At 37.3% G+C, this 27,748-nt stretch overlaps 1 protein-coding gene across 1 annotated transcript in view; it reads right to left on the bottom strand.

The window, feature by feature from the left end:
• Positions 1-27,073, bottom strand: part of HACE1 (HECT domain and ankyrin repeat containing E3 ubiquitin protein ligase 1) — a 94,960-nt gene extending 67,887 nt beyond the window's left edge. The window contains exons 1-6 of the mRNA XM_007465774.1: positions 26,727-27,073; positions 20,977-21,031; positions 19,660-19,749; positions 18,772-18,876; positions 12,193-12,268; positions 6,857-6,988 (exon numbers count right to left, since the gene is read on the bottom strand). Coding sequence (XP_007465836.1) covers positions 6,857-6,988; positions 12,193-12,268; positions 18,772-18,876; positions 19,660-19,749; positions 20,977-21,031; positions 26,727-26,802 — 534 coding nt within the window. The 5' untranslated portion in view covers positions 26,803-27,073. The remainder of the gene's footprint in view (positions 1-6,856; positions 6,989-12,192; positions 12,269-18,771; positions 18,877-19,659; positions 19,750-20,976; positions 21,032-26,726) is intronic.
• Between the last annotated feature and the right edge of the window lie 675 nt (positions 27,074-27,748).

Here is a 27,748-nt window from a genome sequence, read left to right as displayed (position 1 = left end):
GGAGTAAGGATAACACAGAATTCAATTATTGATTAAATAGCATAATAAAAGAAGCAAGAAAGTCACATAACTTAAAAGTTTTGTTGTTTTTTAAATTTCCAGTCTATGTAAACGAAGCACAAAATAACTTTGAAACTAGGAGAATTCAGGTGGAGGAAACTATTAAATTAAAAACATAAAAGCCCTTGAAGAAACAATACTACTTGAAGATTTTAAATTATACGGAAGCATAAGGCAAAACAAAATCAAAGAGAATAAATTCTGGATTCAACCACTGCAATCCCTAAGGAGTCTCAAAAGCAGAAATTTTCAGCAATAAACAAACCAGATACAATCTTTTATAAGAATCAGCACTATCAATATATGCTTCACTTAAAGGTACAAAAGAAAAAAATTACAAACATTTACAAATGGAAAGAAAATGGAAGAAAAAACTGCTTGGAATGATACTGCATTTGACTAGCCCATTCCATTTTTCAACAAAAATTTCAATGTTGGTATGTGCTAGTAGTATGTGCTAGATGTTATTAGAGTCACAGCAATGAACAAAATGGACAAACATCTGCCCTCATGAAGCTTACATTCTAGTGGAAAAGGAAAACAAAGGGACATGAGAAATAAAATATTTAGTATGCTAGATGGTGACTAGTACTATCCAGAAAAACTGCTAGGATTCTCTATGACAGATTTGGATTCAATTTGTTTTAGCAAATTTCTCACCCCTAAACCCCTACACACAAGTACTTCGGTGAAAACTGCATTGTGTCTGTTTAACAGACTATAAGCCATGAAGTCCAAAATAAATCACTGTAATTTACAACGGTCATAAGTTCCCCTGTTTTCAAACTTTTATGGCTTCTCACTTACTTGCAAAAATTAAGCTCAGCAGCTTACAATTTAGTAAATGTAAACATGTAAAAGTATACTAACAAATATCTGTGACTGAGAGCTGATTACCTATATCTTTCAAGTTAATATAATTTTAAGAAGTACACTGAACTAAAATCATTTTATGTGTGTAATACAGATCACCAAAATATGTTTTTAAAATAATTCAGACCTTCAAATTCCCTGTCCAACTCTCTCCCCCTTAAAAAACAAAAACAAAAAAAACACACTATTATCCTATTCCTAGATAATCTACAATGGGAGTCTTCCTCCTTACAGAGTAAGGAAGAGCTGGGAAGGAATACTGAAAGAAAAGCATGGAAAGGTGATTTTCACATGGCCTTCAAGAAATCCTCAAGAAACAGCACACTTTCAACAGACGTCATGACCTTTCAAATGATAAAACAACATCCTGAGAGGAAAACTAATGTGCAAAGCTAATGTTTGGGTCAATCTCAAAAGTCATTTAATTGAAGGCAATGACTAACCAAGACCACCTGTACCCAATACACTGATAAGTTACAAAGCAAGAAATCCAAGGCAGCTCTACTTTATCAATGTCAACTCTCTGAACGACACTGACCAAAGTAGAAAGGGATATTCAATATTAAACCATAAGTAAAAACCAATATTAAACCATACAACATAAGCTGTATTCCCATTTACTAAAACAGTGATAGCCAAACAACAAAAAAAGCATCTTTCATCTCTTATTAAAAGTAATTCTGGGGCTTCCCTGGTGGCGCAGTGGTTGAGAGTCCGCCTGCCGATGCAGGGGACGCGGGTTCGTGCCCCGGTCTGGGAGGATCCCGCGTGCCGCAGAGCGGCTGGGCCCGTGGGCCGTGGCCGCTGGGCCTGTGCTTCCGGAGCCTGTGCTCCGCAATGGGAGAGGCTGCAGCACTGAGAGGACCACGTATGGCCAAAAATTTAAAAAAATTAAAAAATTTAAAAAAAAAAGTAATTCTGATGACAGGACAGCAATGCACAAACAACTTATGCACTAAGAAAAATGGCCAACTCACTAGTCAGTGACTGGTGTTTATAGGTCTTCTCTAGAAACCTGTCCACCTAAGCCTATCAAGACTTTGAACCCTTATGTAATACCTAGCAAAAAATCAATATTACCCAGTTGTGTTAGAAAAAAAATCACAGTGATAGAATTTCCTATTATTTGCTCACATTTCTCAGAAGTGATGAAAGGAGAATTCTAACATTAGAATAAATAAAATTATTCTGAACCTAAAAACATATCCTGAAATGTTAAGTACATCTACCTTCATGCTTCAAGGCTGAATCCAGTTAATGTTTTTGCAAAAGCTTTCAATTAAGTTTGCATGGCTGCCCTGTAATTCTCTGGATGAAAAGCTTGGAAGCTGGCTAAAGATATCAAAAGAGCTGACTGAACGTAGATGAGCACTGTTCCTTAACAAGCCTACAATTTCAGTAAAAAAAAAAAAAAAATGCAGTCAGTTCTATCAAAGGTAATCTACTCTAAGCAGGGTTCAACTATCATTTCATATTATTTGTGAACCATCATACTCAGTTATCTAAATTTAGCAATATAAAGTCTATTGTGATAAAAATAAAATTTCCTTAAGTGAACTGAAATTAGTCCAAAAACTAATGCTGCTGTGTACTTTAACTAATAGAAATTGAGATTAAACCGTTTGACAGTTCTCTAGAGTTTCTAAGTCCAAGTTATTCCAGGAAAACAGTAATCAACCATTTGTGGCAATTCAACACATCAATAAATCTTAAAGACCTAATGACAAAGAAAAAAATTACCAAAAAGTAAGTTCAATTTATGGCCAAAAAAAAAAATGGAGTCAATTATACCTATGTAGAATAATATTAGGTTTTACTACACTTTCTAAAAATGAGATTAAAAATCAAACAACACATTGGGCCGAGCTTACTGCATAAGAGCAAATGAATGAAGAGTCCAGGTAGTGCTCTTTGTACTGTTCTTACAGAATCACATCATCAATATTAATAATGGTAGTAACAGTACCAATACTATCATTACTCTTTTTTTTTTAAGATTTTGGGGGTAGGAGTTTATTAATTTATTTAATGTTTTTTAATTTTTTGCTGTGTTGGGTCTTCGTTTCTGTGCAAGGGCTTTCTCTAATTGTGGCAAGCGGGGGCCACTCTTCATCACGGTGTGCGGGCCTCTCACTATTGCAGCCTCTCTTGTTGCGGAGCACAGGCTCCAGACGCACAGGCTCAGTAGTTGTGGCTCACAGGCCTAGTTGCTCCGCAGCATGTGGGATCCTCCCAGACCAGGGCTCGAACCCGTGTCCCCTGCATTAGCAGGCAGATTCTTAACCACTGAGCCACCAGGGAAGCCCCTATCATTACTCTTAAGTATCTTCCAAAATATTCACAACACTTTCCTTAATTGTGTAATCAGCAGATTATATCTTAAGAGGTAGATAAAGGCAGGGGAAGAAAAAGTTGCCAAAGACTATATAATAAGCCAGGTGAATAACCAAATTCTCTAATTATTTTTTATTTTAAATCAATATCCAAAGACAAACCATAATTCTGGTATTGTATAGCTAGTAACAGCTGACCTAAGGAAATTTATAAAAAATTAAATTATTAAGGAGCTGATCATTTCTTTCATCTGACCATTTTAAAATAGGAATAGAAGTCATTTAAAATCATAGTGCTATTATGTTACAAGGACAAAAAGAGTGTTACTGCACTCTTCAACTGCCCAGATCACTTCCTTCCAACAAGATGATGAAGAGACCCTTATCTTGGTTTACCTCTAATTAAACAGATGCATCTATAGGAAATCATGACAAAAATTACTTGATTTCTTAGTTATGACAAAATCAATCTTTCTTCCAAATCTTTTATCTGTAAAAAAGTCATGTAGGGCTTCGCTGGTAGCACAGTGGTTGAGAGTCCACCTGCTGATGCAGGGGAGGTGGGTTCATGCCCAGGTTCGGGAGGATCCCATGTGCCGCAGAGTGGCTGGGCCCGTGAGCCTGCGCGTCCTGAGCCTGCGCGTCCAGAGCCTGTGCTCCAGAACAGGAGAGGCCACAACAGTGACAGGCCCGCGTACCGCAAAAAGAAAAAAAAAAAGTCATGTAAATCTAAAAATTATTTGTCATCAAAGCAAGAATACGGTATTCAATTATAAATTCTACAAAGCTTTAGAGCTCTTAGCCAGTTGTTCAAAATCTTTTCATGCATTCTTGAGATTTACCTTAAAATGAGATTAGAAAGTAAATTTCAGAGGATTTCTTTATCATATCATCCTCTTTTTTTTTTTTCGTATTATCCTCTTTAATTTGAAATGAGCTGATGTGCTTTTGAGAATATTTTTAAGGGAGTTTCTTTCCCCCCTTTAAAGTTTTACATTTTATTCTATAAAATATATATATAACCAATATATATAAATCTTGAAACCTATGTGCACTGGTATATGTCTACATGGACACAAGTTTTGAAGACCTTTTAATGAATTTATGCAAAAACTGACTACTTTGAGACAATGAAAAGGCCATTTTCATTTGCTGATATCTGACAAAGCATTTTAGACTGTTCAGCTTATGGAAAGATACACAAAGGGTTAAAAACAAAATCAATAACATCTACCCTGTAATAACATATCTCAGAGCTCTTAAATCATATCCAACTTAAGATAAAAGAATATTCTCATCCACTGAGATCTGAACATGAGTAATTATGACACACAGGTAATAATAGCACAACTATCAACACAGATTTTTAGAGGTATAATTCAGCCTGGAGGCTAGGAGATGGCCTAATTTTTCAGGATTCCTTTTTGCCCTACTGAAGGATTAAAGGTGCATACAATGAATTGGAGAATAGTGCTAAACATTCTCTTTGTATACGATCCTCACAGATAACTATAATGGACCAGCTATGACAGAAAGGAATCTCACTCACTAATACAATCAATCACAAGTCAACATGGCTTTTTGTACTCTTCCTCCTGTACCATACCTGCAATATCTCACCCTGTGAAGCCCATCACCACAGTGAAGTCAGGCCCCCTATAAATCTTCTGAAAATACAATTCTTCAAAGGCATTTGACTATGAGGAATTCTCCCTTACTTTACCACGCCTGCTTTAGGTGGTAAACCATATGGAGTGTATTATACTTATACTAACTACTCTTCAATAACTTCAGAAGGCAATTCTAAATTTTTAATGCACCCTGTAATGCACATGTTTTGAACAAAGGTTTTGTGCATAATTCTTGTTTCTTCACTGGCTTAAGGTAGCTAAAAGTAGCCTTTGTAGGTAATTCCTAGTCTGAATTCCAGTTTTTTACTACACAAGTTCCCGGGCAACAGGTAGGTTTACAATCTTAGTAAATGACACGCCACTCATTCGTTAACGGCAGGGAGTATTTATATTAAAGCGGGTGCTTTTCTGTCCTGTAAGAGCTACCAGCAGGACTCTTTCTCTAACAGGCAGCAGTTGCTTACTGGGGCCAGTCAAGATTAGAACATTTCAGATGATTTTTTTTTTTTCCACACAGAATACTTCTTAAATTTAGTAGTACTGACATAAAGAAAGTAAAAGGTAATGAAAAGGAATATTCCTTGAATACAAATGGGTTAGTTTTCAGATGATAAAAGATAAAAGAATAAAAACGAACATTGGTGTTCAGAAGAAATGCCAGAAAGAAAAAAAAAAAGCATATATCCTTCCTTTTATCCAACTCTTATTAAACATAAGACAATGTCAACCTTGAGCTCACTATCTTAAAAGAAGTGCAGTATTCTATGAATTGAGGTCATACATAAAGCATCTAAATTCGTAGGATCTGACATCCTGAACCTAGGTTAGGAAAAAAGTGTTTGCATGGGGCGTCCCTGGTGGCGCAGTGGTTGAGAGTCTGCCTGCCGATGCAGGGGACACAGGTTCGTGCCCTGGTCTGGGAGGATCCCACATGCTGCGGAGCAGCTGGGCCCGTGAGCCATGGCCGCTGAGCCTGCGCGTCCGGAGCCTGTGCTCCGCAACAGGAGAGGCCACAACAGTGAGAGGCCTGCGTACCACACAAAAAAAAGTGTTTGCAGAGACAGAAATCTAGATTCTACTAGGAATTCTCCCAACAAAAAGATAAGACTCAGTGTATGCAAAAAAATAAATATAAACAAGCAAACTTCTGTAACTTTGTAGATGCTGGTGGTGTTTTTTTGTTTTCAATTGGTTTTTGTTGTTTAGTTAGTAAATAAATAATATTCTATTATCCATAATGTTAAATGTGGGAAAAAAATGAAAGTAACCAGGATAGGAAAATACAAAAAGCAGAAATTCAATCTAAAATCTTAAGCTAACAATCTTTAAATAAGGCAGCAGTCTTCTAATGAGAGAGAAAACTATTAGCAATTTTAAAAGTCAAATGTTTATATTATACATAGGGATAAAAGGAAAGTACTGCCTAAAACAAATGCATGATTTTAGAAATCAAAAGTAAGGAAGAAAACAGCTGTGACTCTAGCACTTAAATCATATTCCAAGAGAGTAGAAAAATATGATAATCCAAGTTGAATTATTTAAGCAATGTCAGAGCTCACTTTCTTCACTAATTCCAAAACTTGAGGCTTAAGGGTAAAAATATGAAACTGGTAAAAAATATGAAAGTTATTTGATAAAACTGAGGACAATAAACATTATAAACTGTTAAAATTATTGTATGTGAACATACTACATTTAAAATTTAAAATATTCAGCTATTAGAATCTATGAATCAGAAATAAAATTGAAATCCAAATTACAAATACTTTAAACATATTTAAAAACACTATTTTCTGTTCCTTTTATCCACATAGAATATATTAATCAGAAGACCACATGACACAGAAAATGTTATAAGATTTTGCTTCATGTTTCCAATTATACACAGTGGAAAACTTTTCATGAATTCAAAGTTTAAACACATGCAACTTAATTTAAAGTCCTCAAGGCTTTATTTACCGTCTTGTGACCGTTCTGGCAGGCCACATGCAGCGCTGTCTGCCCCATTGCGTCCTCAACGTCGACGTCACTGACATGCTGTACAAGGTCATGGAGTAGTTCTGTCCGCCCATTCACAGCCAGCCAGTGTATCTGTGCAGCCATTTAGGTTACTTAACATTTGTGCAAGAGTGTTTCATATAAAAGCAGCAGATAAATAATGCAATTATTTATCAACTGTGAGCATGACATGCACACTAAAAATTAAAATTTAAGCCAATATACTTTTTTCCTATATTTTTACATGGGGAAAAAATATGCATCAGGATGTAGGTTACACCACCATGTACTTCAAAATCAAGCATTTCATGGTTTCAAAGTAGTTAAAAATCCTAAACTTAGGATCACCAAATACTCTGCTTCTTAGATGACCATGGACTGTATGTATAGCTTATCTCTAGAGAAGAGGTACTGGATATTTTTCCTCCCCCAGAAACAAACATAAGTTAAAAAGTAATATGACAGTAGGTGTCATATTCTTTACTTCCTATATTTTACACATAATGCATGTAACATATATAAATAACATATATGGGGAGGATTAAAAAAATATAAAACACCTATAAGTCTACCACACAAAGATAATCAATGTTAAAACTTTGGACTATGCTGTCCATGCACTTTTCATCTGACTTTTTTTCCATTAAAAAAATATATCATGAAACTTTTGTTTTAAAATGGTAACTCTGAACCCATGCATCAGCTCCTACTTCTTCCCCGAACATCACTGAAATGACAGTAAAGAGTACTTGTTCTTAAAGGACAGACCTATTAAGAAAAAGAAAAGGAGAGAATACAAGAGCAACACATTTTGCAAGCTGGAAGCTTTTGTGTGAATTGTCAGAAAAAGAGCTGAATCCTAAACCAGTAACAGAGCACCAAGAAGGTAGATTCAGATCACAGAATTCCCAAAAGGCTCAAGAATGGGTAGTAACACTCTGCTGCACTTCTTGAAGTTACATATAACTTTTATATGCACTAGGAAACCAAAATATTTGTATGACTTGCTTTATCTCAGTATTCATTTTATTGGCATGGTCAGGAACAGAACCCGCAGCATCTCTGAGGTATGCCTATAAATCAAAACCCAAAACAAAAAAAAGGCAAAAGAATCTCTGGGATGATGGTGAAGAGATATTCCAAATAACGCTGTAAAGCAGGCCTAGAAATCAACCAATCTCACTTAGAGAACAGCAGTCTCCATAACAGACTCCTTCAAAACTATTCAAGAAGCTGAAAGGTACTGAACACATGTTATGAGGATATTTACAAAGCTCAGGGAAGTCTAGTAATGAATTAACAACACGAATTTAGAAAACAAAAAAAAAAATGTTAAGGTTCAATAAATGAAGAAACAGAAATAAAAGACATACAGATTGGAAAGGAAAAGATAAAACGATTTTTATTTGCAGATGACATGAATGTCTATGTAGAAAATCCCAAGGAATCTACCAAAAACTCCTAGAACTAATAAGTGAGTTCAGCAAGGTCACAGGCTACATGATCAATACATAAAAGGCAACTGCATTTCCATGTACTAACAATGAACATGCAGAAATAAAAATTAAAAACAATGTCGCAGGACTTCCCTGGTGGTGGAGTGGTTAAGAATCCACCTGCCAATGCAGGGGACACAGGTTTGAGCCCTGGTGCTGGAAGATCCCACACACCACGGAGCAACTAAGCCAGTGCACCACAACTACTGAGCCTGCATGTCACAACTACTGAAGCCCGCATGCCTAGAGCCCGTGCTCCGCAATGAGAAGCCACTACAATGAGAAGCCCGTGCACTGCAACAAAGAGTAGCCCCCACTCACCGCAACAAGAGAAAGCCTGTGCGCAGCAACACCCCACGCAGCCAAAAATAAATAAAATAAATTTTTAAAAAATTAAAAAATATAAACAATGTCACTTACAATTGCTCCAAAGAACATAAAATACCTAGCTATACACTTAAAACATGCACAAGATCTGTAAGCTGAATCATACAAAATTCTGATGAAAGAAATCAAAGACCTAAATAAATGGAGAGACATACTGTGTTTATAGATTGGAAGACTCAACACAATAAAGATGTCAATTCTCCCCAAATTGATCTACAGGCTTAATGCAATTCCAATAAAAAATCTCAGCAAGGTTTTTTGTCATAGACAAGTTTATTCTAAAATGTATATGGATAGGCAAAGAACCAGAGTAGCTAACACAATCTTGACAAAGAAAAATAAAGTGGGAGGAATTACTCTACCTAATATTAAGACTTACTATATAGCTAGAGTAATCAAGACAGCGTGGTATTGGCAAAGGGACAGACAGATCACTGGAACAGAACTGAGGACCCAGAAATAACTCCATACAAATATGCCCAAAAGATTTTTGAGAGAGAGACAAAACCAATTTCACGCAGGAAGTATATAGCCTTTTCAACAAACAGTGCTAGAGTAACTAGACTCCATAGGTAAAAAAAATAAGCCTTGACTTAAGCATCACAGACAAATATTAGCTCAAAATAGATCACAGGCTTAGATGTAAAATGTAAAAGTATAAAACTTTTTGAAAAAGATAGGAGAAAATCTTCAGGATGTACAGCTAGGCAAAGAGTTCCTAAACTTTGTACCAAAAACACAATCCATAAATGGAAAAACTGATATACTGAACATCAAAATTTAAAACTTCCATACTACAAAAGGCTGTTAAGAGTACTGTAAATCATCTATGCTTCAATTTAATAAATAAATAAATAAATAATAAAAATAAATAAAAACATAAAAGTGATAGAAGAGTAATTTTGAAGGTGAAGGTGGGAAGGGCAAGGTGTTCTTGGGTAATCAGCTTGAGGAAGGAGCACACATATAAAGGCTGAAGACCTGGAAAGTGACCCCCTTAACATGCTACAGACCTTTGGAAGACTTCATAAACCCCCAGGGGTATCTGAACACCAGTTAAGCTCAGTGCTCCAATGTAGCATGCGCTCTTACATCTCCAAGCCTTTGCCAACCTATTCCACAGAGCTAAAACCCCACTACCACTCCCAACCTCACAATCACCACTTACACTAGTCTAACTTCTGTTTGTCCCTTTGGCCTCAGCTCTTGTGATACTTCCCTGGGATGCCTCCTCCAATGCCATTGGTGAGGATGGGTCCCCTTATCTGACTTCTACAGCATCTCCATCACCTATGTTAACATTCATTACAATGTGTCACCATTGCCTGTTGACTATCCTGACTTCCTTGGTAGTTTGGGGAAGACAAGGACTGGGTCAGTCAAATTACTGCTCTAACCCCATACCAGTAAAGTGCCTAGCACATAATAGGTATCCAAGAAAATCGTGTTCAAAGAACAAATGAATGAAGAAACATGAGGAGTCCTTTGTGAGGGTGATCAGCCTACAAAGTATGCAGTCAACAGTTCTCTCCTTTTGTATGAAAAATCCTGGGGATCTTGACTCCCCACTGAAGGTTCTTCCATCTCAGGAGCCCTTGACTTTACTGCCCCACATGCTTGGTGGCCACTATTCAATTCTGCAGCACCACATTTCCACCATCCTAGCTAGCTTCCTTCAGCTGATGGGGTCAATGTGCCTGGCTGTTGAATTAATTCCATCATGTGATCTGGGACTAGGCAGGAACACACTTGGTGGCCAGAACTGTTTCTAAGAGAAGGAGGCACACCACACTAATCAGGGCCACAGGACAGAACACTGACATTGGTCCCAGGCAGAAAAAGAGCTGAGACTGTTTTTATATAATAAGCCTTGTAGAATCATTTGACTCTTTAAATATATGCATGAATAATTTCTTAATAAAAATTTTTTTAAAAATTTTATATTCCACTTCCCTTAAAGTTCAGGAGTGAAGGGGGAAAATTAGCAGATAAAAACTTATGCAATTAAACAGACTATGTTAGTACTGAGCATCTTATCTTACCTATACTAGAGAGTGTCCTAAGGATAGAGCTATGTCAATTCCATAGTTTTATAACCCTCTGTGGTACCTACCATATCACTATAGCATCCTGTAAATATTTGGAATACAGTTTTTCTTTACAGAGTAAATGGTGTTATATTGTTACTATGTAACAAAAATGTAGATTATCACAGGAATTGTGAATTCCATATAATAATCATGATTGAACTTAATCTTTAACAAGTCATTCTCAGAATAACTCACATCTTAGGAAAGCTGTTTTGTTATGCGCCAGCTCCCTCCCTGCCCACTGAAAAAAAATTTTTTTAATCAGAAAGGCCTTGAAAACTAGAATCGTATGTAAATACTCAATATTCTTCTTTATTCACAAATTAAAGGACTCAAAATTTACAAAAACTACCAAAGGAAGGTTAAAAAAAAAAAAAGTTCAGCTTTACTGAGGTATAATTGACAAAACTGTAAGACATTTAAAGTATACATCACAATGATTTGATATACATTGTGAAAGGATTTCCACTATCCAGTTAATTAAAATCTCCATCACCTCACATACAGGAAGGTAAAATTTAACAAAATTTATTTCTGTCACAATGTCAAAACAATTTCTCAGTAATCACATAATTCTATTTTATCCCTACTTCTAAATCAAATATGCTCCATTAAATGACAATATGATTAAAAGTTTTGGATTTCAACAATCTCTTCAGAAATATCCCATACCACCCTCCCTATAATATCTATGTGGATCAAAAACATATAATCATATTTTTGAAAAGAAAGTGACATGGCAAAAAGGATAAAAATACTAGTTTAAGTAAGATATAACAAGTCTGAAAGGATACAGGCTAAAATATTAACAGTGATTATCTCTGAGTGCAGGGAGTACAGGTGAGTGATCATTCCCTTAGATACCTTTTATTTCCTTTCCTTTTTTTTTCATTCCTTTCCTTTTTTAAAACTAAGATGAGTTATAAAAACATAGCCATCCAAATTTTCCTACCATGTATATATTAGAAGAATTTAAAAGGACATAATGAAAAACAGCTGTCCTATAATGAACTCATAACACACCTCAGTGGAGATGCTCCTACAAACTCCCTTCAAAGTCAGTGACAAAAGCTAGGGGATCAAGACTTCAAAATAAATGAAAGGTCATAAAGTTAAAAAATAAGGGGAAAGGAGAAAAATGGTGAACCATAACTTCTCTTAATAAATATAGCTGAGAACTGTGTCTCAATCATTCTGTATCTTCCCAATTACCACAAAGAGGTAACTGCACAAACACTTGTACTACACTTTGCATACTATCACCTTCAATATTATTTTCTAAAAAGTATTTTTTAAATCGCAGATAAAAATTCTTAGCACTTACTGCTGTAAGGCCTTCATTATTACAAATGTTGACGTCAGCATTGTATTCTAATAATTTACTCATGCATTTCTTCTGCCTGAAAAGAAAGAGACAGTCACAGATAACTGGTACTAGAAAAATAAACAAATGACAATTATTTTACTGAAACAGTAACTATACTCAACATTAATTAACGGCAAATATCAACTTCCATCTGCAATATTTAAATAAGTACTGTAACATCTGAAACAAAACACAAAATTTTTTCTAGGACTCAAAGATAATAGGATAAAGAAAAGGCACAATGAGGTTTGCATGCCACTGGGACAAATTCATCATTCAAAATGCTGAGAAATTTCTAGAGTTGACAGAATATTTGGAATAGTAATCTTCATTAGAAATGTCAGACAATATAAGTCTAATGGAAGGGGAATGGACAGAGTAAAATGATGTCTCAATGTTGTATCCTACATTCTTGATTGCAAAATATTTAAAATACTAAGATGAGTTATAAAAACCACAAAATTAATAAAATGCCTATCTATTCATCCCCCTACCTACTTCACTTTTTTTTTCAATTTATTTTACTGTGGTAAAATACACATAACATAAATTTATCATCTTAACCATTTTTAAGTGTACAGTTCAGTGATATTAAGTATATTCATACTGTTGTGCAACCATCACCACCATCCATCTCAAGAACTCTTTTCAGCTTGCAAAGCTGAAATTCTATATCCATTAAACAATAACTCCCCATTCCCTCTCCTGCTAGCCCCTGGCAACCACTATTCTACTTTCTATATCTATGATTTGGGCTTATCTAAGTACCTCATAAAAATGGAATCATACAGTTTGTCTTTCTGTGATTGGCTTATTTCACTTAGTATAATGTCCTCAAGGCTTATCCATGTTGTAGCATATGTCAGAATTTCTTTCCTTTTTAAGGCTGAATAATATTCCATTGTATGTATATACATTTTGCTTATCCATTCATCTGTCAATGGACACATAGGTTCCTTTTGTTTTAGCTATTATGAATCATACTGCTATGAGATCAAGTATACAAATATTTCTGCAAGACCCTGTGACAAATTTTGGGGTGTTATATACCCAGAAGTGGGACTGTTGGATCATATGGTAATTCTTTTTTTGTTTGGCCACACCATGCAGCTTGTGTGATTCTAGCTCCCTGACCAAGGGATTGAACCTGGGCCTTCAGCAGTGAAAGCGAGGAATCCCAACCACTGTACAGCCAAGGAATTTCCCATATGATAATCCTATTTTTTATTTTTTGAGGAAGCACCAAACTAGTTTTCAGAGCATCTGTACCATTTTCCTTTCCCACCAACAGAGCACAAGGGTCCCAATTTCTCCACATCCTCATCAACACTTGTCATTCTGTCAACACTGTTTTTCTGATAGCCATACTAATGAGTGTGGCCATCTATGTATCTTTTTTTTTTTTTTTTTCAGTACGGGGGCCTCTCACTGTTGTGGCCTCTCCCATTGAGGAGCACAGGCTCTGGACGCGCAGGCTCAGCGGCCATGGCTCACAGGCCCAGCCGCTCCGCGGCATGTGGGATCTTCCCGGACCAGGGCACAAACACGTGTCCCCTGCATCAGCAGGCGGACTCTCAACCACTGCGCCACCAGGGAAGCCCCCTGTATCTTATTTGGAGACATGTCTACAAAAGTCCTTTGCCGCCTCTTGAACTGCCTACCACTTCATTTTGCTCACAATGTTTCCTCCTAGCCTAAGCATTCCCAGTCACTCTTCAGCATTTATCTCAATTTCCCCTTCATTAAATAATTAAATGAAAATTCATGCTTTGGAAACAAAGTGATACACATACCATATATATAAAAATAAATAAAATATGCTTTTTATGTATATGCTTAACTATGCTCAGTATTGAATTAAGGAAATATGATTTAATCCATGGCATGAAAAAGTTTATGATCTAGTTGAGTAAATTATATATATATATACACATAAAAAATATAAAATAGGGTATGTGTAATAGCATATTATGTATAATGTTACACAATATAGTATATATAGTATTAATATGAGTATTGAGATACTGTGATTTATGGGAAAAACATATATTTGGTCTTAATCCACACTTTTTGGGTCACAGCTCCCAAACCCTTGGAATTTCCTAAGCAGTTAAGGGCAATGGCCCTCATTTCCTGAAAACGTTTCAGGGAAGGTGAATTTTGGGTCCCACCCAAGGGTGGGGGTTCGTTGCCAGGAGAACCAACCACATGACTACAGGGTACTTTTAGTCCCACCCCGATTTCCAGGGAGGGGAGAGCACCTGGAGGTTGAATCAACTGCTAGTGGCCAATGATTTAAGTCAATCATGACTATGTAATGAAGCCTGCATAAAGACCCAAAAGGAGCGCTTTTTGTCCCTTTCAGGGAGAGCTTCCTGGATGGGAATCAAAATGTTTCTCCGTGTGACCATGCCGGGACCTTCTTTGTTCAGGACCTCATCCTGTGTATCTGTCTCTTCATTTGGCTATTGATTCGTATCCTTTAATACCCTTTTATAATAAATCAGTAATCTAGTGAGTAAACAAACATATTTTCCTGAGTTCTGTGAGCCATTCTAGCAAATTAATTGAACCCAAGAAAGGGATCGTGGGAACCTCTGATTTATAACCAGTCAGTCAAAAGTACTGATAACAACCTGGACTTTCGACTGGAATCCTGAGTTGGAGGGGGTTGTCGGAACCTCCAATTTGTAGCCAGTCAGTCAGAAGCACCACTTGTGACTGAGCTTGCAAATGGCATCTGAAGTAGAGAGTGGTCTTACAGGACTGAGCCCTTTACCTACAGAATCTGCTTCTACCTGAAGGTACATAGAGTCAGAATTGAGCTGACTTCTAGGACACTCTGCTGGCATCCGAGAATTGCTTGCTGATATGGGGAAGCGTACACACGTACACACGTACACACACACACACACACACACACACACACACACACACACACACACACACACACACAGTGGAACTGGGTCCAGGAACCCTGTGCAAGTATGCTATGTATATATATGACATACAGAGAATATACATAATACATGTAATATATATAACTATTTACTCAGATAATAAATATCTTCATGCCACGGATTACATCATATTTCTTTAATCAACTCAGTACTAAGCACAGCTAACTGATTACTAATTATTAAATCTTATAATCAATAGCTAAAATTTTTATTAACTGAATAAACCTTTTAAAAGAGAACAAATTACTTTCCTTGCTTTGATTTTTTTATATCTGAAATGAGGTTAAATGTCATTTAAAATCAGCTTTATAATCAAAGAAATGGAATAAAACAAAGCTCTGACTAAACTTTTAAGCTCAAAAGTTTACAATGTGGGCTTCCCTGGCGGCGCAGTGATTGAGAGTCCGCCTGCCGATGTGGGGGACTCAGGTTCATGCCCTGGTCCTGGAGGATCCCGCGTGCCACGGAGCGGCTGGGCCCGTGAGCCGTGGCCGCTGGGCCTGCGCGTCCAGAGCCTGTGCTCCGCAGCGGGAGAGGCCGCGGCGGTGAGAGGCCCGCGTACCGCAAAAAAAAAAAAAAAGTTTACAAAGTTCCTTCATCTAACACATTGTTATAAAAACCTTAGAAAATAAATCTTCAGTAACGTGAGGCAACAGACCAGAAAGTCTTATTAATATTGCATTGTTTAAATTATGTGTGTGTGTGTGTGTGTGTGTGTGTGTCTGCACCCATATTGCTGGATTTCTAAAATCTATTCAGAAGCCTGTTGTGGACCACTGGCATATTGTCAAAATAAACACTTAGGTGGGACTGTACCAGGGAAAAAGCTCCAAAGAAGTGTTTAGGGTAGAGATTGTTGAAGAAAAGCAGCAATCCATAATCCCCCTCCCAAAAATGAACTGCAAAAGTACGGGACAATATGAGAGAACTATATCCTTTTTCTTAATAATCATTATTGCTATTTTCCAGAACCCTGAGTAAATCAAAAAGACCAACTAAGTGCACATCAATTCTGCTTAGAATGGAGCTAAAATGTTAACTAACACATGAGTTCTGCCCTTTATGAGCTCACAATCTAGCCCAAAAAATAAAAAATGTTTCTGGGACTTTCCTGGCAGTCCAGTGGTTAAGACTCCACACTTCCACTGCAGGAGGCACGGGTTCAATCCCTGGTTGAAGAACTAAGATCCCACATCCCGGGGTGGTGCGGCAAAAAAATTTTTAAAAAAAGAAAAAAGAAAAAATGTTTCAAATCTGACCAATATGCAATGTAAGGATACACAATAATTTTTAAGTCTTCCCTTTTTATATTCTCATACAATCATGAGCAATGCTGGATCCTACTGTACAGGAAACAATTATTTTCCTGCCTAGATACTGCAACAATTATAAGAAGTTTATGGTAACCCAAATGACACAGGGACCAGTCATCCACGTGCTCGGAGGCAGCTTACTGGGTTTTCCACTGGAAAGGAGGGCAATTTAGTATTAATGCACTGATGGCTGAAGACAGAAACACTAAAGCAGGCCAAGAGAAATACTCTACCCCTCTGACAACAATACATGAAGGGACAAAACAAAAACCCCCATAAACCAGATAGACCAGCAAAAGGGGTAGAATTCACCTATGACTTCTGCTTCAGTCTAGACAAATTTGAACTTATAGAGAAATTAGAGCCAAAGACTATTTCTGAAACCATCAAAAGCTACAGGAAGCAACAAGTAATCAAGTCACTTAATAAACATTTACTGAGCACCTCTAAGTTGTACAAGGCATTCATTCAATATATAAAAACCAAAACAGTTAAGTATGGAACATCAAAAGTAATCTTTATAGAAATAGAAAGGCATCCAAGTTAGATGTTATGTTAGGGTTATGGACTCTTCTTACTCCTTTTCTCTTCACTGATTTACCATATGAATTATGTAATAATATCTGTTATATTTCTTCATCTTTAAAATGTAATGGTCTCCAAATTCAATGTCTCACCAAAAAAAAAAAAAAGAAGATAAATATGTGAGGTGATGGATATGTTAATTAACTAGATGACAGAAATCCTTTCACAATGTATAGATCAAATCATCATGATGCACACTTTAAATATATTATAATTTTATTTACCAATTATACCTCAACAAAGTTGGAAAAAAAAAAAGCAATGGTCTCCTAAATGACTAAGTCTCCTACTACAACAGCAGTAGACATTTTATCCCTGCTGTGCACCAATCTGTCCTTTCATTTACAGTTGAGACACTGTACTAAGGTATTTTTCTATATGTAACTTTTTCAGAGAGTTTTGTCACTATCCTACCAACATTTGGGATAATGTATCTAGACCTGAGATCAATTCAACAAGGGAATGAATGATTTAGTCTATGACCTTGGGCGTGACACCCTACAACATACCTAATGTGGCCAATTATTAGAAAAAACAATTATTTAATCAACACGTTACACGTTTAGTGGACAACTAAACTGGTTCACGTGCTAAGTCAGGAAATGGGACAGACCAGACAGGGTCAAAGGGCTATGCTTCTCCTCTGTCCAACTGAGACATCACTATGGTTCTAGTCTTTCTGGTTCCACTTTAATCCTTGTCTACAAAAATTTTGCCTAAGACTGAGGCAGTGGACAATTTTAGCCCCATACAGGCAGCCACCTCAACTACCTAGAATTCCTGTTCAAAACAGTCAACAAAAATACTTCCAAGAGTAATCAAAAGAAGAGACACATAGGAATAGTCTTCCATAGAAAAGTTTTCCAGCTTTCAAAAAATGTTTATAAATGTAAAGTTCCTCAAGCCCTGAATCAAAAACTACTTATTTTCATTTTAAACATAATTCCACAAAAAAACTAGGTATAGGGACTTCCCTGGTGGCGCGGTGGTTAAGAATCCGCCTGCCAATGCAGGGGACATGGGTTTGAGCTCTGGTCTGGGAAGATCCCACATGCCACGGAGCAGCTAAGCCCGTGCACCACAACTACTGAGCCTGCGCTCTAGAGCCCACGAGCCACAACTACTGAAGCCCGCACGCCTAGAGCCCATGATCTGCAACAAGAGAAGCCACCGAAATGAGAAGCCCGCGCACCGCAACGAAGAGTAGCCCCCACTCGCCGCAACTAGAGAAAGCCCGCGTGCAGCAACGAAGACCCAACGCAGCCAAAAATAAATTTATTAAAAAAAAAAACTAAGTATAATGTATTTACTCTGTCTTTAACTGCATTAATAAAATTAACTAAACAATGTGGAAAACAAGCCATGGAGTTCAACAAGGCAAAAGACTACCAGGAAAAAGGACACTAAAACAAAGAGGTGAAAATTATGCTTTTCAGAAAATGTCATTATAATACTAGTAAAAATAAACTTTGACAAATATATCTTCAAGAAGAAAAATATTAGAAAACAATGAATTATTAAAATTATAGTTATTTAAAAGTGTAACAAAATAATCCAAGACCCTCTTCCCAAGGCAAATACTGGGCAAAAGAAAAAAAAAATCCCAAATGAAGGTAGAGTGCTTTGACTACTCTTAGTCATAACAATACAACTTAAGCTACTTAAGAAAAAATATTTACCCATTTCTAGCTGCCAAATGAAGGGGTGTACAGCCTGAAATATCTTGATAGTTAGGATTTGCTCCTTTCTTTAAAAGCAGAACCAAGCATTCCACCGATCCACAACTAAAACAATATTAAAAACAGTTCAGACACATTTAACAAACAGCCATAGTTGACATAGCTTAATTAAAAAACAAAAAGCCCTATTAAACACATTATTTTGGGGGTCCATACTGACCTACAATTTAACTCCTGTCACAAATAGTAAATATCCTCTACTTTCAAGATGGTACATTCTACTGCAAAAGCTATGAAGTATTTGAGAAGTTCATATAAAGTGAAATAAAGTATTAGCACATAAAAGAAACCATACAGTACTCTCAACTTTTGGCTTTCCAGAATCCAAATTTATACTGAAAAATCAATTTTATTTAGGTAGAGTAATCGCAACCTAAATCCTAAAGGGTGATGAGATATCAACAAATTGATTAGCTCCACACTGGAAAATTATGAATAAAAATCATTCCCACAGCTAAGTAAAAAATATAAAGCCAACAACTTCACATGCAATTAGCACATAAAATCTTGTATTGGTGGGATAAAAGTAAAATTTTGGTGAATGTACCCTATTAAGTATATCCAGGAAAGATAATCCCCGTGCCTAATCTCCTCTAATCTGATCTAGAGCAAGCTAAAACATCAGATATAAGACTCGAGTCCAATCCCAAGATTAACAATCTATCTAGTGAAAGAATGTAAGCATAGCACACTATGCCCTCGACAAAACAAAGAACCACTCAGCTGTCTGTTCTCATCTCTCTCCATAACTACTATGGAACACACTGATTCAAAGCTTACTGATCATTACTCTAGACCAAAATTTAATCCAAAATGTCTTAGTCTTACTTTGCTGCAATGTGAAGCAAGCTTCTTTTCACACGTCCAAATGCATAATTGACATCAAACTTTGAATTTGACAGTAGTTCAGAAACAGACCTATGCCAAAAGAAAATTGAGTCAAGGTTAAAAAAAAAAGTTTTTAAAAACATAATAACTCAAGTTAATAGCTGTTTAGTGTTACTCTTACCAATTATTCAAAAGGTTTTGTCCCACATCAGCCGAAAAACAAGGCACTACTCTCTTAAGCATAGCACAGCAGCCAGTGCAGCATCATCCAAAAACCAACTGCCCTCACCTATAAACTGGTGCTGAAGGGCTCCTCGTCTGCCGCTCTATGTCACCTGCTCTGAGGACACCTAAGTTGGCTTCAGCTCCCACTAGATTCTTTTTTTTTTTTTTTTTTTTTTCGCAGTATGCGGGCCTCTCACTGTTGTGGCCTCTCCCGTTGTGGAGCACAGGCTCCGGACGCGCAGGCTCAGCGGCCATGGCTCACGGGCCCAGCCGCTCCGCGGCATGTGGGATCTTCCCAGACCAGGGCACGAACCCGTGTCCCCTGCATCGGCAGGTGGACTCTCAACCACTGCGCCACCAGGGAAGCCCCCACTAGATTCTTGAGAAGCAAAGAGAGAGTAGGACTGGCTGCTCCCCCTGCAGAAAGTTGAGCCTATCTATATTAATTTTGGTCAAATAAGAAAAATCAGACAAAAACATGCTTTAATTATATCAGACAGGAGTTCAAGGCAAAAAAATCATTTATATTTTAAATGTGTTTCAAAATACAGTGTCTCTTTACTTTCTCCTCATAATACCAAACTACCCAATGGCTAACCACAGCACAGCTGTCTGTTACAAGTATAAACATCTCATCACACAGCCAGACAACCACACCTCACGTGCGCCCTGTAAAAAAAGTGTCAACACTACATCAATAGAAAGAACATCAAAGTAGTAGAATATTAGGGAATAACTTGTCCATCAGCCCTAACTTTTTGCTATAAAGATCAGTAGTGACCTCTAACAGAAACCATCATGTTTTTTTCACTGTCAGTGACCAAGCAATTACTTGTTTTAAGTTCTGACTATGCATTTAGAAAATCTCTTATCATAGAATTTTACAGTTGATACGGATCTTAGAAAATCTTGTTTCTTATTTCACAGACAGAAACTTATAATAGAGGTTAAATAACTTGCCGCAGGACAAAACCTATGTCCAAACTCTATGGTGTGTTTGTGTGTGTGTGTACGCAACATTTAGGTAAATTTATATTCTTAAAAAATATAAATTTGTGGAAAAAATATATAAATTTGTAAATAGGCACTCACCTGTGTTGATCAGCCATAACCATTGGCATTAATGTATAAACAGCAGTTTCATTATCTAAGTGTTAAAAAAAAAGAAAAGGAATTAATTTATCTCCTACTCTTTCCTACTTATGACTACTTTAGAGTTTTCTTAACTCTAAATAAAAAGCTAGGAGAAGAGGTGGAAGAAGATTATGGATAGTGAAAAACACCAGAGGTATTGCAAGATTTGCAATAATGCACAATGTTTCATCGTACTTACAAGTACTTGGAGGAATGTTAAGTATATATGAATATCAAAGATAAATATGCTAAAATTATTTTAAAACATTACATATACATAGTATTTGCTCCTTGTCAATAACACAAGAAATTTTTAGAAGCTTTTGTGAAACAGCATTAAGTTTTATTTTTACTTATTACTTACCTCACATTTTCATTTATTATCTTTTATAGAATAAATTCACAGAAATATGATCCAAAAGAAGTTAAAAGTCAATAACATCTATGATCTCATGCAATACTTATATAAATTTCAGATAGTGTTTGTATTTTTTTTTTGATGTGGACAATTTTTAAAGTCTTTATTGAATTTGTTACAATATTGCTTCTGTTTTATGTTTTGGTTTTTCTGGCTACGAGGCATGTGGGATCCTAGCTCCCAGACCAGGGATCAAACCCGCACCCGCTGCTTTGGAAGGCGAGGTCTTTAACTACCGGACCGCAAGGAAAGTCCCTGAATTTACTTTTATGTATTACTAATGGTCATTCCTCAATTCAATGCATATTAGAGCTTTATGTTTTTTAATAAGTTACTTACAGAGAAGTAACCTGACAAGTCCCATTTAGCCCTTAAAAAGTTAATAGCAGTACTAAAATTTATGAGTAAAAGTTTGAGAAAAAGGATATTTGCATAGTATCAAAGTATTTCCCCCACAGTGAATTTACAGTGGAGAGCCCAGCAGATTATCACCTTAATCATCTGATAAAGGGCAACATCACCAGAAATAATACATATCAGTATCTTGTAGCCCTTGAGTTTCCACTGAGAAGGGTACATCACTTTTGTAGTATTCTTGCCAAAAATCTGTGACTTTAATCTACTCATGGGAAAACATCAGACAAACCCAAATTAAGGGGAATTCCACAAAATACCTGATCAGTCCTCTTAATCAAGACCATTAAAGTCAAAGAAAAATTGAAGAAATATCACAGTTCAGGGGAGGTTAAGGAAACATGACAACTAAATGCAATGTGGTATCCTCAATTGGATCCTTAAATAGAAAAAAGACATTAGTGGGAAAACTCATGAAATTCTAATAAAAGTCTGGAATGTGGCTAACAGTATTACACCAATATTAACTCCTTAGTTTTGATCACTGTTCTTTGGTTGTATAAGATGTGAACATGAGGGGAAGCTGAGTGAAGGGTATACAGGAACTGTGTACTGTTTATGCAACTTTTCTGTAAGTCTAAAATTACTTAAAAATGGAAAGTTAAAAAGAAAAAGAAAAAAGAGGGGGAACTGTTATCATTAAAAGATTCTTAAGAGATGAGTCAACCAAATGTAATGTGTGGACCTGACTGGATACTGATTCAAACAAATCAACTCTAAGTGAATATTTCTGAGAGGAGAAAACCGAACACAGACTGGGTATTTGATGAGAATTAAAATTACTGTTACTTGTGTTGGCTCTAATAATGGTATTGTGATTATGTTTGAAAAAACATTATATATGTAGAAATATATCCTGAAGTATTTAGAGGAAGAGAAAAAAGTTACCATTTCTTCACATTTTTGTTCATTATTTTACTATTTTTGAATGTATACATGAAGAGCAATTTAGTCCTAGTCAACATTCACAAGTACTGTATGCAGATGCAACAACTCTTTCACTATAATAATAATTTAAAAACCAAAGAATCCTACTAATAACAGCCAACATGTTTTAAACCATTACCTTAAAGGCACTGTTCTAAACACTTCACATGCATATGCATCATCTCTTTTATCTTCACAGCCACCTTTTGAAGTAGGTACTAGTATTATCCCTATTTTACAAATGAGAAAGCTGAAGCACTAATAAGCCGGTGATGGTGGCATTAAGTGGCTAAACTGGAATTCAAAGCTGGCTGATTCCAAAGCCCCCACAAGAAAAATCTTCCACTGCCCCCAGTATACACTATATAAATAGCCAAAAGGTCTACAATACTATTCATTTTTTTTTTTCTTTTCTCTTTTTTTTTTTGTGGTACGCGGGCCTCTCACCGCTGTGGCCTCTCCCGCTGCGGAGCACATGCTCCGGACGCGCAGGCTCAGCGGCCATGGCTCACGGGCCCAGCCGCTCCGCGGCATGTGGGATCTTCCCGGACTGGGGCACGAACCCGTGTCCCCTGCATCGGCAGGCGGACTCTCAACCACTGCGCCACCAGGGAAGCCCTACAATACTATTCTTAACATGTACAATACAGTCTAACTTGTTTTATTCTCGTCCATCTCAATTTTTTCAAAATGCTGACTGCAACCACTAAATTATTCTCATTATCTAACAGTGATTCACCAAAAGGAGTTGAAAAGCACTTCACCAAGCCTCCCTCAGAATGGCAACATTCTTTCTCTCTCATATAATACACGCCCCAATAAAAATCTGAACTTCTAAACCATGACAATTTCAATTAAGTCACTCCATAATAAACAAAGTCATAAACAGGAAATACCCTTATTTGTGAATTTAAACTTATAAATCAAGATAGTACATACTTTTAAGTGAGCACCGTAAGTTTCGCATGGGTTTTACTTATAGGGTGTTCATTTAGATAAAATTTAGAGGTAGATCTTGTTTTTTAAGTAGTATCTAACCTTACTAAAAAATAGCTCACATACGCTAAAAGGTACGAAGACACAAATATAACCACAACTATGATGCTAGAAGGAGACTATCCAGGAAATGCTATACTAAGAAAGTACTGAATAAAATTTGCTGTCAGGTGCTTCCTTCTCCACACTCATGAAGAAATCTTGAGAACTAGGTATATAACAAGTTTTCAGAGTGATAAGAAAAGTTTAATCAATCTCTCACTTTATCAGATATGTTGGCTATTTTTATTAATAACATTTCAGAACTCAGCAACTAAAAGGAAAACCTCAAAGAACAGGAAGCTCAGATTCACTATGCTATATTCAATGTCTCATCAAACCATAAAATGGGAGAGATTTTTTAAAAAATTGATAATTATCCTAATCATCATTCAAATATATGTGCAAATGGGCTCAAGTTCTATTATTTTATTAAACAAATTACATTCACTGTAAATGCAGTAGTTTAAGATTACTTTTTCCACATAAATGAATAATATAAGCCAACTTTTTAAAGTCCAGAGAGAATCTATATCCCTAAAATAATTGTTTTCCCTTCACTTCCTCTCTCACAAGAATATTCCTGTTAGCCCTGCCTAAGATGACTCAACAACCTGCACTCCATTACTTAGAGGGAATACTCAGGTTTTCATCATCCCAAGGAAACACAAATATGTTTTCCCAGAATTCAATTCAATAAATAAAATATCTGCAGGTTAATCCTATGCAACAAGGTTAATTTTAGAGGGCTGATTAAAAACTTTCCAACCTTAATAATTAGCTCCAATCAAGTGCTTATTAATCACTGAAGTCTAACAAGGCAAGATAAACATCTGATTATTTCCTAAATTTAGACAGATCTCAGAACTTCTGTTCAGCCCTTAAAATGAAAGCACAACAATCTAGATTTTTATTATTAGAATGTAACACACACACACACACACACATTTGAAAGGGCCAATTTCAGAGAATTCAAAAAGATTCATCAGAACTTAGGGACAAAGATAAATTAAAAGGACAGGATGAGCAAACTCACTATAATCAAAGAAAAACAAATGTAAGCAACATGGGAAAAAGTTTTATTTTTAATTACTCTAGTTTCCAGGGACTCTCAGACTGTGGGTGGAGCTTTCTTTTCCAAAGAGTTAGTTGAGAGGTTGATACTCAGTCTTAAAAATGCTGATATAATTAGATCTATATTCTTCTATGTAATAATCCTAAGGAAATATTTATAAAGGCAGACTGAGATTTAAAAATATACAAAGCTGTTCCTCATAAAATCTATTATAAAAACAAAAATTAGATTCAATATTTGTTACATATTAACCTACAAAATAAACCTACATTAAATCCTACAAAATAATTAAGCATATTTAAAGATATAAAAAATGTTATATGTTTTCTAAAAGCAAAATAAAAGACTATATGCAGTATGATTTTAGTTTCAGTAGAGAAAGAGAAAAAATAAAAATAGAAGGAAATAAAGAAAATACTAACACTGTTTCTCACTGGGTGTGAAATGACAGATTATTTTATTTTTCTTTCTTTTCAAAATTTTCCACAATGAAAACACATTACTTTTAAAACAAGAAACATTATCAAAGTCTTCTAAGTCACATTTACGTTAAAAAAACAAACAAACGGGATTTAAACTGAGCAATACAAACACCGTGTAAATGAAACTACATACGCAGCAACGGATACCAATAATTTGCGGAAAATGAGTGAGATCAACACTTAAGAAATGGACTCAGGTGGAAGGTGGAAAGAAAACAGAGAAAGAAAACGTTGAAGCCAAAAGTCTTGTTCCTAAAATCAGGATCATTTTCAGTCTCTTACTTTACCCTAGCAAGGTACCAAGTACAAAATTATCTTTTGAGAAACAGTCGCCACAAATCATCCCGTTCTGAATCATAAGTAGAGACTAGGGAAATTTTTTTTCAGGAAAATTATCCTCAGGTCTCCAGTCCCACATTTCTTTTATGGCTCTCACCCAATTTCCCCTTCACTAACCTTACAGATCACCTCCCCAGCAGCAATTCAAAGAAATTTTTTTTTAAAATGATATAAGATAAACTAATGCAATGCATTAAAAAAAAAAAATCACCAGACTTAACTCCTACCCTTTCTCTCAGTTGGGCATACAGAATCAAGCCTCTTAGAGACAGCACTGCCCTCTCCCACTACCGCTAAACCATCTGAATTCACGAGGCTGCAAACAAAATGGCTTTCTTTCTCATCTTATTACTAGTGTTTTACCTATTCTGAAGAAATCCTGGCACACTGAACTAAAATTTCTAAACGACAGGGCTCATGCCTTACTCCTCTTTGTATAAGCGCCCCAGCCCCCTCCGTCTGATGAATAAATGAAGGCAGACATGCATATTAAAGTAAAGTGTATATATGTAAACACACACAGTACTTCAAGTACATGTTTGATATCTGACATCCTTTTATTTATTGTCAAAATACAACAGTGCTCTACATTTAGAAAAAGAAAAGACTGCTTAATTCCCCTCAGCAGCTTAAGGTAAACAATACTACTTGGGGAGCATCTCTCTAGCCCCAGCAGGCAGACTGTAAAATGGCCCACAACTGTGATGTTTTCTGAATCCGGATCTCCGCCCTCCGGGTGATATTTCTGCTCCTTCGCCAAAACCCCTAATCGATAGTCTGGAAAGACTTGGGTCTGCCCTGCTTCTTCTAGCAGCAGAACCGTCACAGCCCGGACCCCTCCCCAACTCCCACCTGCCCCGGGCGGGAGCGGCGGGCGAGGGGTAGCAGGGGGTCCCAGCCCGGCCCCTGCCAAGGAAAGTAAATGTGGGCGTTTGTTCAGCTTTTCGTTAGTTTCCCCGCCGGGCCTCCCCGCGCCCCGAGCCCCGCCCCCGGCGCCCCTAGCCCGCGGCCAGCTCACCGTCCGGCAGCTCTACGGTGCGCGCGCGGCGCAGCGAGCGCGTCAGGCGATTGAGCTGCTCCATCGCTCTCTCCATCCTCGGCGCGCCCTAGACGCTACCCCTGCCGCGCCCGCGGCCTCCGCGCCCAGCGCCCTACATCCCGCCCCGCGCCCGTCCCGCGGGCGGAGGCGGCGGTTCGCCCGGGCCAGCGCCCGGGGCTACGGGGGCCGTTTAGGACTGCGTCCTCCGTCCGGGGTCCAGGAGCTGTCGGACAGACCACCGAGTAGACACCCGCCGCCGGAGGCGCCGCTCGGGCTCTTCCTGTCGCCGCCACCGCCTCTTCCCTCACGGACTCGCACAGCCTTCTGGGAGCGGTAGTTCCGAGCCGCGCGCCCGGGGCGGAGCCACGCTGGGTGCGCCCGTGGCTCCCCGCCCCTGCCACGCAGACGCCTGGGTAGGGCGGTGTGTGCGGGAAGCCGTGTGCACGCTTGCGGGGGGACTTATTGGGTGTCCCCACGAGCCCCTTCTGCACCGCAAAGCTGTACGAGAGCAGTTCCCTTCAATTCTGTCACTCCCCCTTATATAGCCGATTGGGGATTTGCACAGTTCTTAAATCCATCGTCAATCATCCCAGTTTTGGGACATTTGTTTTCCAGATACATGAACTGTTGAAATATTACATTTTCACATGTTAAAGAATGATAAAGTCAAACAAATGCAAACGCAGAATACACTTTTTCCTTCGTTGCAAGTAACGTAACCGTAGCTTAATTATTTGTCTCCCCTGCTGGGCGATTTCGTGAGGGCAAAGCCGTCCCTTTATCTTGTGCCTTGTATTCCCGTACTCACTACGGCACCTGAAACAAAGTTGAAACTTTGGGGGAATATATGGATGATGACATCCTAAAAGAAAATTTTAGTTTATTTGGGAACAACGCTGAAGTGTCAAGATGATGACAGATCCCAGTGGGAAATCCAAAGACTGATTTCGTGAGTTGCAAAAAAACGACAATACCAACAAGTGTGGATGAAGTTAATTAAA

This window comes from Lipotes vexillifer, unplaced genomic scaffold, assembly GCF_000442215.2.
Source record: "Lipotes vexillifer unplaced genomic scaffold, Lipotes_vexillifer_v1.1 scaffold732, whole genome shotgun sequence".
NCBI lineage: Eukaryota > Metazoa > Chordata > Mammalia > Artiodactyla > Lipotidae > Lipotes > Lipotes vexillifer.
Note: the sequence above shows the minus strand (reverse complement) of the source record. Positions and strands in the feature narration are given on the sequence as shown.